This window comes from Antennarius striatus, chromosome 14, assembly GCF_040054535.1.
Source record: "Antennarius striatus isolate MH-2024 chromosome 14, ASM4005453v1, whole genome shotgun sequence".
Lineage (NCBI taxonomy): Eukaryota > Metazoa > Chordata > Actinopteri > Lophiiformes > Antennariidae > Antennarius > Antennarius striatus.
Genome location: NC_090789.1, coordinates 3,097,785 through 3,109,196, shown reverse-complemented (window position 1 = coordinate 3,109,196; position 11,412 = coordinate 3,097,785). Strand labels below are relative to the sequence as shown.

General features: G+C 44.1%; 1 protein-coding gene across 9 annotated transcripts in view; it reads left to right on the top strand.

Annotated features, from left to right (window-relative positions):
• Positions 1-11,412, top strand: part of trps1 (trichorhinophalangeal syndrome I) — an 89,579-nt gene that overhangs the window by 33,301 nt on the left and 44,866 nt on the right. For all 9 annotated transcript variants that reach the window (XM_068332970.1, XM_068332971.1, XM_068332975.1 and 6 more), the window contains 4 exons: positions 5,754-6,524; positions 6,838-6,953; positions 9,945-10,557; positions 10,857-11,068. In XM_068332970.1, the coding sequence (XP_068189071.1) occupies positions 5,754-6,524; positions 6,838-6,953; positions 9,945-10,557; positions 10,857-11,068 (1,712 nt within the window). The remainder of the gene's footprint in view (positions 1-5,753; positions 6,525-6,837; positions 6,954-9,944; positions 10,558-10,856; positions 11,069-11,412) is intronic.

The following is an 11,412-nucleotide window of genomic DNA, read 5'->3' as shown; positions in this document are numbered from 1 at the left end:
AGTTTATTGATCTTGAAAGCAAGAAATTCAGCTTCATCAATTTTCAGTCCAGGTTTGGGGGCGGGGGGCGGGGGGTGGGGGGGGTGGACCTGCAGTTGGGGCTCCTGTGAGTAGTTTAATGTGTTCATGTCTATGTGCAACTGGCTGTTTCATATTTACCTCCCTGAAGGGGGTGAACAGCCCTCCTACGGAGTGTGTGTGTGTGTGTGTGCTACACACACACACACACACACACACACACACACACACACAGCACAGGGCTTCCCAGACCCTGTGTGGTGCAGTAATCCGGTAGTTCTGCAGTTGTGGGGGGTTCCTCTAATTGGCTTTTAATAAAGTTTTTTTTTTATGATGGCGGTCCCGGTCTGGGATTGTGCTGAAAGCGTATGTCTGTGCATACGGGTTGAGGGGTGCAGGTCCGTCTTTGGGGGGTTTTTAAAACAAATTTTTTTTAGCTTAAATAGCTCGTCGTTCGACTTTTGCTGAATCAGCACTTTCTGCAGAACGGTTTGCTTTGCGGCACCGTTTTCCTCTTTCCTTATGTGCTTCAATCGGAGGAAAACATTCAAAAACAGCTTTGATTTAATCATGCTGGATCCGAGCTCGACGTGCATTAAAAAAAAAAAAGGCGTGCATTATAAAAGGGGGGGGGTAGTGTGTGTGTGTGTGGGGGTTATTATGCAATAGCTACAATTCTATTTATCTGACAGGATTTTCTCTGCAGGCACGAGTGACGGCTTCTCTTCCCTGACACGTTGGTCCCCCCCCAGGGCTCCGTCCTCGGCCCCCTTTCGTGTTCTGCATATACAGTATACGCTACCATCCTGACAGATAAACAAACACGACGTCGTTACGCAAATGATACACAGATTTACGTCCCGCTCCAAGATGGGAAATTGAATTATCCTCCATCCTGTCTGTCCATCGTGCTGGGTTCCACACACACACACACACACACACACACACACACACACACACACACACACACACACACACACACACACACTGAATACTTCAAAACAGAAACGTTTCGCTTTTTGTCATCAAAAACATCAAAACCTGCAGCTAGAAGTCTTGGAAGTCTTCAGGTTCAGTTTGACAAATAACAACATTCTGGTCTGTCGTCCGGTCTTTACGAAATACAGCTGAACAGACAGAAGCACCAGTAAACAAACCAGAGTCTGATGAACTCTGTTTGAGCATCTCTTCACTGGTTACCTGTCAGGAATGCAGGAGATTGCCGCCCTCTCATTGGCCAGCAGTGGGGAAGAAGAGGAGTGTCAGACAGGTGTGTGTGCATGTGTGTGTGTGTGTGTGTGTGTGTGTGTGTGTGTGTGTGTGTGTGTGTGTGTGTGTGTGGGAAGCAGCCGGAGTGTGAAGGAGAAGATTTCCGAGGCAGAGAGAAGTACTGAAACGTGAACCTCAGATTATGTTTGACATTTAAGATGACATATTTTGCGTGCTGTTACTCCATAACAAATGAGTTAGGAGTGTGTTTCCGTGTGTGTGTGTGTGTGTGTGTGTGTGTGTGTGTGTGTGTGTGTGTGTGTGTGATTTTCTTGATCTGTGGCAGGAATGAATTGGGCCCCTGGTCCACAGCAGATGTGTATGTGTATGTGTGTGTGTGTGTGTGTGTGTGTGTGTGTGTGTGTGTGTGTGTGTGTGTGTGTGTGTGTGTGTGTGTGTGTGTGTGTGTGTGTGTGTGTCTCAGTTCTGGCATTGATTAAGGGCCTCACAGGCAACTGAAAGCTTTTAGTCTTAAACTGGCAGGTGGACTCTGTCCCACAATGATTTTACATTGCCCCCCCACACACCCCTCACCCCATTCCTTCCCTCTGCCCCCCACCCCCCCACCCCCCTCTTCAATTAGACTCCTGCTTCTGCAAAATCAATTCCAAGTTGCTTCTCTCCCCAAAAAACAGAAACCAACTTCTCCCCCCTTTTTTTACACCCCTGTTTCTGGGGGGGGGGGGGGGTGATCTAATTTACGAAACAATTTTTGTACATGAAATTAAGTATTTGATTCCTGTGACCACTTCCACACATCTGTCTGCATTTTTCTTTTTCTTTTTTGTCAAGTTTCCCACCGCCTCAGAACGTCCAATCTGAGAACAAATTGGCCTCAAAATGAAGGAGAATGTTGAACAAAGGGGAATAATACGGAGGTTATTTCTTGTTATCCTTTGTGAGGAGAGGAAGAAGTTCGGTCCGTTTGCAGCTAATAAACATTTGGTTTCTTGGAGAGCGAAACTTCAACTCACTTTGGAGACGAGGACGTCTGAAGTTCTTTATTAGTGATCCACGTCTGAGGATGCTCATTAGTATGTGGACCTCATCGGCTCCTCGCCTCACGCCTTTTTACTCTCTTCCTGTATCCGCCGATCCATTTCCCAGGACAGTCCCCCCCAACCACCACCACCACACACACTTTTTTTTTTTAAAATGAGGAAAATATATTCTGTTTCCCATCTGAAATCTGATCCCCTGTCCTCCATCCCTCCTCTAGTTTACCTCTCATTGACAGTCCTCACCTTCATCCTCTCTCCTCCGGCAGCATCCATCCAAACACCACGAACCAGAGGAAGAGGAGGGCTGATGAGGAGCAGGCAATGGCATGGATTAATAAAATGATATGAAGAGACGGAATGATGCAGAATAAGATCAAGATGTGCTCTGAATGAGGAAGACCGCCTTTAGTTCCTTAATGATCTATATTGACTTAATGACGATGGCTGGGCCGGGATAGCGAATTTCTGAAAAATATAAATATTTCAAATTCGAAAATAAACCGAAATTTCGAGTAAACACTGGAAGTAGTTGACGCATAAAAATATTGCACTGACTGTTTTTTGGGGCATGTCATTTAAAAAAAAGAAAAAAAAATCATTAAAAAAAAAAGTATGGAATCATCGCAATATTTAACTGACGTTACAATGTTAGTGGTGTTGTCAGTTGTAAAAGTCACTGTCGAAACTCATTACATTTGTGTTGAAGTTGCACAACATTGACACAGTGTAATATAAAGTAGATTACCGAATTGATCGATTGATTGTGAAGCGATTTAGAGAGAAATACTCATATTGAACAGCAACATTTCATCATGTCACCTGTAGTAAAAACTTTTTTTTTTAAACAACAAGCAGCACAGAAAACAAAATCTTTGAACAAAAGTAACTAACTAGGTTTTAAAGTAACTAACTAGGTTTTATAGTAACTAACTAGGTTTTAAACTAACAAGTTTCTGAACTAACGAACTAACAAACCAACCCAATAGGTTTTGTACAATTTAGTTTCTAAACTTACTAGGTTTTGAATTACTATTTACGGTAACATAAACATTGTATTTATATTTATATTTATATTTATATTTATATTTATATTTATATTTATATTTATATTTATATTTATATTTATGCTATTATTTAATTATTATTTATATTTATTATTTATATTTACATTGTTTATGTTTACACTGTATGTTTTGCACTTTTTTTTCAGACCAATCCTCCTTTATGTGCTTTCAATTGGGGACTAATAAAGTTTTTGAATTTGAATTTGAAAATTGACATGGTAACACCACTGACTTCATCCACAACTGAGTTCCTCTAACTTGATGAGACTTAAACAACCAAACTTCACCCCCACCCCCCCACCCCGGCCCCTTTGCTGGCGTTGCAGCTAATTGTAGTTGATGGGATGATTTAGTGACAGGTTTATCCTGACGATGGCGTTGAGGCGGCGGCGGCCTATGGGCTCTAACTGGAGCTGGTAGCAGTGGTTGTTATGCGGTGCGCTGTGGTTGGTTGTTACTAATTGTAGTTGATAGTAATGGTTCCAGTCTGTGTATACAGCCTGAAGCGGACAAAAGGCTATGCTGCCTGCAACGTCAACACACACACACACACACACACACACACACACACACACACATGGCTGACGTTCGCGTAACTGCAGCACGCAGTCGGCGAAGACAAATGTAAAATAAAGTGATAATTGCGAAGTTTTTGTGCTTGGCTGAAATCTCGCTTTGACTCTCGCTTTGACTCGCTTGTTGTTGTCGCCGTGGAAATCTCACGGGGGCCCCGATGGAAACAACAGTCGGGTCAGTCAGTCGGTGCTTTCTTTGGGTCAGGATTTCAGCTTCGTGCTTCAACCGCAACGATCTGTAGTTTTCCACTGTGTGTGTGTGTGTGTGTGTGTGTGTGTGTGTGTGTGTGTGTGTGCGATGAATTCTGACTGGGTGTGGTGACCATCAGATGAGATTTTCCTCTGCTCGACACACACACAGCGAGTGCCAGGCCCGGTTTTAGGCGTGGGCCACGGAGACATAAATTGCTTTTATTTTAATAGTTCTTTATAAATGTTTTTAAAATTCTAGAAAAGAAGCCGCAGGAAAAGAAAATCGAGTCGAACAAAGAAAACAGATCCGTCTCTGACATTTGACTCTTCTTTTTTATTTCTATCTTTACGAGCATCGTTTTCTCCTCTCACATCCACTTTTTATACTTTTTTTTTTTTTTTACGTTTAAGTCCCTGCCAATTTTCAACCAATGATTTGCTGTTAATTGTCATTCTTTACATGAAATGCTTGTTCCACTAAACAACAACAACAACAACAACAACAACAACAACAAGCTTTTATCTCTTGAGTGCCTTCACGCTTTTCTAGTGTCTCATATTGCATTGATCTAAAAGTGATCAGTTTCTGGCGTCCATCAGACATCCCCAACACACACACACACACACACACACACACACACACACACACACACACACACATGCCAACCCTGTGCATGATTAAGTGCATCGAGAATGTTTACCACCGAATATGAACTGAACAACCTCTAATAAACACGAGCATGAGCAGGCACAACACACACACACACACACACACACACACACACACACACACACACACACACACACACCTCCGTCTCCCTGTCACGACTGTTGCGAGCAGAACAACCACAATTGTTCTCCTCTCAAACAAAAAGAAACTGGCTCTAACGTGAAACACATGCCGGCTTATTTGATGGCTTTGAGTTGTGATTAGAAGAGAGGGAGGGGAGGTGTGTGTGCGTGCGTGTGTGTGTGTGTGTGTGTGTGTGGGGGGGGGGGGGGGTTGAGGAGATACGTGGTCGGAACAGAACCAATATTTTTAATGTCTGGATCGCTCAGAACGTCCTTGATGGGTTTCATGTAAAGCCGGTTGTAGAGGAGAGACGGAGCAGATGAGGAGGTGCAGGCCTTTAAACGAGGGCTAGGAGGAGAATAAAGGAGGAGCATGACCCCCCCCCCCCGGCCTCTCTGATAGGGTTTTTGTTTTTTGTTTTTTTATGTGGTCGTGCGTTTTAAGATTCTCACGGATGGTTTCCATCATGATAAAAAGATTCAAGAGGAGGAAAAAAAAAAAGAAGAAGAAGAAGAAAGGCGAAGAGTCGTCGCACGTAAGGATGTAACGGACATCCTGACACACACACACACACACACACACACACACACACACACACACACACGCCCCTGAAAGATGTCTCACAGCTGACACAGTTTTTCTTTGAGGAGGGTTTTCCTTTTTTTTCTTTTGTGGTTGAGAACGGTCACAGATTTCAGCTTTCGAATAAAGTTTTTTGAAGTTTTTGAATCTGCGTGCGTCGTCGTCGGAATTTATTTTTATGTGCATTTAATCCCCCCAGATTATCGTGCAAGAATATCACTCAAGAATTTCTCTCTCCCTCTGTTTTCACATGATGAAGAGATGGTGAGGAAGAAGAATCCCCCTATCCGGAGTGTTGGAGGTGAGGAGGAGGAAGAAGAAGAGGGGAGGAGGCCGGTGGCAGAGGAGGAAGAGGAGGGAGAAGAGGAAGGGCGAGTGGGGGCAGAGGCAGAACGGATAGACCGACCCTCCGAGCCGGAATCCTCCGACCAGATCAGAGTAGATGAGGAGCAGGAGGAGGAGGAGGAGGATGAAGAGGGAGAAAGTGAATGCATGTCCTCGTCTGTCTCCCCCTCATCTGTCGGTGATCGCTACGGCAACGAGGAGAGACTGGGGAGGAGAGGAGGAGGAGGACGGGGGCGCGCCAAACGACGAGGAGGAGGAGGAGGAGGAGGAGGAGGAGGAGCAGCGTTGAGCGACAGACCCGAGAGCCAATCGGAGGCGGAGGATGGGGAGAAGGGCGGAGACGACGGAGAGAGGAGAGAGCGAGTCAGGGCGGAGGGGAATCACGTCGTGACTCCTCTCCTGTCCGGCCCCCACCACCTCCTCCTCCTCCCCAGACAGGAAGGAGGAGGGGAGGAGGAGTCGACGGACGCCACGCCTCCGCTCTCCTCCTCCAGCCCGTCTCCCAAACTCCAGGACTTCAAGTGCAATGTGTGCGGTTACGGTTACTACGGCAACGACCCCGCCGACCTGGTGAAGCATTTCAGGAAGTATCACCTGGGTCTGCACAACCGCACGCGGCAGGACGCCGCCCTGGACACGCACATCCTGGCGCTCCACAACATGGCTCCCCAACACACACCCCTGGGTAATCCCATTACTTCACGTCTGTTTTGACGCTTCCTGCACAATTTAATTTACAAAATAAAAGCACGGCTTCATGCACGAGGCGTCGTCACGTTGCACGGGTCGGTAATCGTAAATTTTCCTGCACAGTAACAGTCCTGTTGTCACCTCATTATTTATTCATAAATGTACTCAAACCTCACCGCATTGAAATTCAGGCTGGAGCTCTTCCAGCTCACGAGAAGCTCTAATTCATTCACACTTTATTTGAGCTCGTCTCCAGCTTCTGTGTCTGTTTCTACCAGATTTAACCCTGGTTTTGTTTCTGCTCCCAGATTCCCCGGCGGGACAGGGGCAGAGGAACCAAGCCAAAGAGTTGGGGAAGACCAGAGCGGATGTTCAGAACCAGCAGCACAGGACGGTGATGATGAACGGCACATATGACGTACAGGTGAGGTAAAAACATCCAGTTTGTGTTCTTTTCTGTCCTCCGATTTTGGTTTTATTTGAAAAAAATCTCATCGTATTGGGTAAACTTTGACGCGCTAACAGTGAGTTATCCAAAACTTTCAGCGGTTGCATGCTTTGCATCAGGTACACAAAGTTTCAACGACAGACTTAAAGCTAGAAAATATATCTGAAATTACATTTGAGATATCTAGATGTAGATGCACATTAGCCCCTGCGTTTGCTTGGAACTTTTAAAAAAAAATCTGATAAAATAATCTTTTGCTGATCCCACAAGGGCCAAACTCTGGTTTTCTTTACTTTCATAAAATGAAAAGTCTGCAAAAGATTTCTTTCTGAAACATTATTTTTATTACAAAAGACAAAACAAGACACCGATCAAACTGCAAAGTCCGCTGGACGCTAACGTTCTTGAGTGAATCAGGCGGTGCGGATTGCTTTGTAATAAACATGTAAGAAAAGAGGTGGCGGCGTTTGCGTTACTCCTGCAAACACGCTGACATCACGTAGCAGAAACATCGTCAATATCAGTTAAGTTTTAATCCAGAGCGACACATTGATTCCGTTTACAACTCCGTATAAGCTCCACTCGTAAATCTGCAAATTTATGTCCGCAGCTGAACTTGACAAATTTATTGGCTCGAAACAATCTGCGTCTGATTTGTAACATCTGATTTGCATGTAATTTTGGACAGTGAGGCATTTGTGTTGTGATAAAAACTTTACGGGCTGCCAGACGGAACGGGGAATCGGACTTATGCGTTCGGGCGCGCGCACAAACCGATGCAGGTGTGCAGCCGTTACGGATCGGACGCAGGTAATGCGTGAAGACGCACACATTTTTGATCATATTCCACTCTTCTGACTTTGATGTGATGGCTGGGAAAAAAAGTACCCCTTGATTATCTGTCAATTTAAAGGTAATATTGAGTTGTAGAATCTGGTTGGGGCTTCTTGGCTCAGAAATGACAAAACTTTTAAGCAAACTCTTATTTTCTTCTTGAATTTAAATGTTTGTATGCGTAAAGATTGAGGACTGAATTGTTGAAATTAAAAGTTTTAGACCGATTCTGCATTTTTTTTTTTACTATAAAAACGCCATTTTTAAAGATCGGTAACAATTCGGTGAAGGATTGTTTCGTATGTGTGCTCAGACGGTAGAGTTTTGTCTGAATTCCTTGAAGAAGGTGAATTAGTGCATGTGTGTGTGTGTGTGTATGCGTGTGTATATGTTCTTGTGTAGTTTCATTTCACTTTAACCAGAAGTCTGTAAGTACAGTACTAGACATAGATGCACACACACACATACACACACACACACAGGCACAGCCAGAAATAGAAAATCCAGTGGGCTTAAGTCGTCATTATGACGAAAAAGTGAAAGTATATTAAAAAACGAATGAAAGGACTCCTTATTCTCGGCGTCTCTCGCTTGATTTTTCTCTCTCCCGCCCACGTTTGGAAAATTCCATGTTGTCATTTGCTAAGACGAGATGTCCCGTCAACCAATGGGATTTCTGGAAAAAAGAGTCAGGGAGAGAGAGAGAGAGAGAGAGAGAGATGGAGAGAGAGAGGCGAGGAGGGAGTGGAGGAGACAGACAGCGAGAGGCATTGAAACCAGTTGTTATAATGGGCTTTGTAATGAAACAGCTGTCAGACATATTTAACTTTCCTTCCCTCTCTGTTATCCAGTAGTCTCTGTCATCATGTCTTTGTTTCTCTCTTACCTTCTCCTCAGCTCAGTCTTTTCTCCTTTTTTTTTTCTCTCACTTTTTTCCCTCCAGCTTGTTTATGCGCTTCAATTTACGCTCATTTCCCTCTCATTGTCCCACTTGTCTTGACTCCATCCCTCCCCCCCACGCTGTTTCCCTTTGTGTCTTTCCATTCTCTGCGCTAAAATGATGTCTGCTTCCTCTCTAATTGCCTGGACAGGGTCTGTGGAACGTGATGATTGGATGATTACTGTTATGAGATCATAAACAGCAACAGAACTATTTAACTTTCAGGATTTATTCTTTTTCAATGAAGCTGAAGTGTTCTGTCACTCTTCTTTTTCTATTAAAATACTTGCTCATTATATAGCATGTATAAATGTTTTGAATTACCAATCCTTGGCTTTTAGTTTAGCTCTTTTCCTGCTATGTGAAAATAACTGTTCTCAGGCACCAGTCGCGAGTGAAAAGGAAATCTTTTCCATTCATTCTCCATTCCTCTCCTCTAACAGAGACAGTGGTTTGATTACCAGACAGTGATAGGTTTAATTGCCAGGTTTTAACAGCAGGAAAAAAAAAAAGAAAGAAGGTAGGGCAGCTTCCACCATGTTATTCTCCAAGCAACAATTCTGAAGTTAAAGTATAGCATTATGTCTCGGATAACCGAGGCATAGGCGCCCAAGCCGTTTTTGGGCGCCATCTAAAAGTCCAATGGATCAAGTCAAAGGTAACAAAATTACTTTCAGTAATTGTTTCCATCTAATGCGGAGAAACTAGTTAATGAGTTTGATGAAACTTGGTAGAGGATGGGACTACAGCTGGGTAAAATCGCAGTTTTTGTATTTTAAACTCAACAGATTATCATGAACTTTTGTGGAAGAGTAGACGTTACCCCAAAAAGGAGAACTTAGTTTATTGGGTAGATCAGTATCCTTCTCGAGGGCAACCAATGAACTCCGAAGCAAACGAGTCAATTTCATGAAACCTTTACCAAAGAAGTCTGTGTAGGTTCTCAGTTATCTAGATCATGGTTATCCAAAAGCTGTTTAAGTCAATCCATTGGACGTTAAGAAAGTTCTTGAAGACTTTTCGTCTTCAGTTCAGTCCAAGAGACTTCTTCAACTGAAGAAGTCTCTTGGATGAGAGACGAAACGTCTTCAAGAACTTTCTTAACATCGGGTTTACCAAAGTAAGGCAACACAAGAAAATAAGAGTTCATATTAAGGACTTTTTGTTTCTCTTTCTCTTCTGCCCACCAACAGGTGACACTGGGTAGCATTCTAATTGGGATTGGCCGGAAGACCTCCGACTGCCAGGGGAATACCAAGTACTTTCGCTGCAAATTCTGCAACTTTACATACATGGGGAGCAATTCCTTAGAACTTGAACAACACTTCTTATCCTCACATCCAAATAAAGTCAAAACTCCGCCAACCACGCCCCTCATGACCACCAATCACCTGACAGCACATGACAACCAGACGAAGGAAAAGACTCAAATCCTCGATGGGGCGGAGAGGGTGTCGGTGAGAGCGGAAGACGATTCTTTGGTCGGGTACTCCATCCCCGTCCGGCCGTGTGCCGACACTTCAAGCTGGACGGCGGACCCAAGTCGGGGTTCGGTGCAAGCATATTATTGGTGTAAATTCTGTAGCTGGAGTTGTGAGTGGTCAGGGGGCTCGGCCAAGCTTTTAGAGCACTATGAACAAAGACATAAAATGAACGTTGGGGGTACCATGAGCCCAAAAAACTCTAACTTTCCCGGGATGGAGAGAGAGAGGGAAAGAGGAGGGAGGAGAGACGGAGGAGAAAGAGACCACACGGCATCCAAAAGTCGCAAAGATCTATCGTCCAACCCATCCGGCAACAGCCAAGGTAATTAAATCGAGAAATGATGGTGTAATGCGGTGCTAAATTGTTTTACTTGTTTTTCATTAGAGCATAGCTCCTTTAATGGGGAACAAGATTATGGATCAAGGGAAACAAAAATAATTAGCAGTTTAATGATTTTTTACTTCTGGAGCCATAATAATGCTCGACTTAGCCCTTCCTGCAATCGTCCGATCTCGTCTTATTTGCCGTTGCGAGTTCTAGAGAAATCGACTGACCTTACTGTTCTACCCCGAAGACGAAAACCATCTTTTAACCGATCCTTGACGTTTTCCTCTCCCTAGGAGAACTGAACAGTGATTCCGAAGCGGTCGTGACCAGTTACAACTGTCAGTTGTGTGATTTCCGGTACTCGATGGCCCACAGCGCCGACGTGATCATCGTGGCGCCGTTACTCCTGCACTACCAGCACAACCACTCCATCCACCGATGCTGCATCCAGCACTGCCTCTACTGTCCACAGGGGCTGTGTCAGCCACAGAAACACCTGGGGGAGGTGAGATTATTCCAACACTGACATATTCTTGGTAATTAGAAGATTTAAAATGAGCTGTTTTGTCTGTGGGAGTAAATAAAATGTAATGTATGAACAAGTGTAAAGCCATTTATTAGAAATGTCAGGCTTGTTAGAATCCCCCATTTGCTTCCCAAAATCCATCCATGCATGCTCCCCACCCTTATCAGCTACCAAGCAGGAGCATTTTGGCTATTTAGAATGCTATAAGGATGGTTGGCATTGGTACCAGTATTCTATCAATGTTCATAGTTCTACCTCTTGACATCATACGTTCACAGTTTTCCTGGAAATAACAAGTACCTGCAGCCTTTACCGTGTTTTGT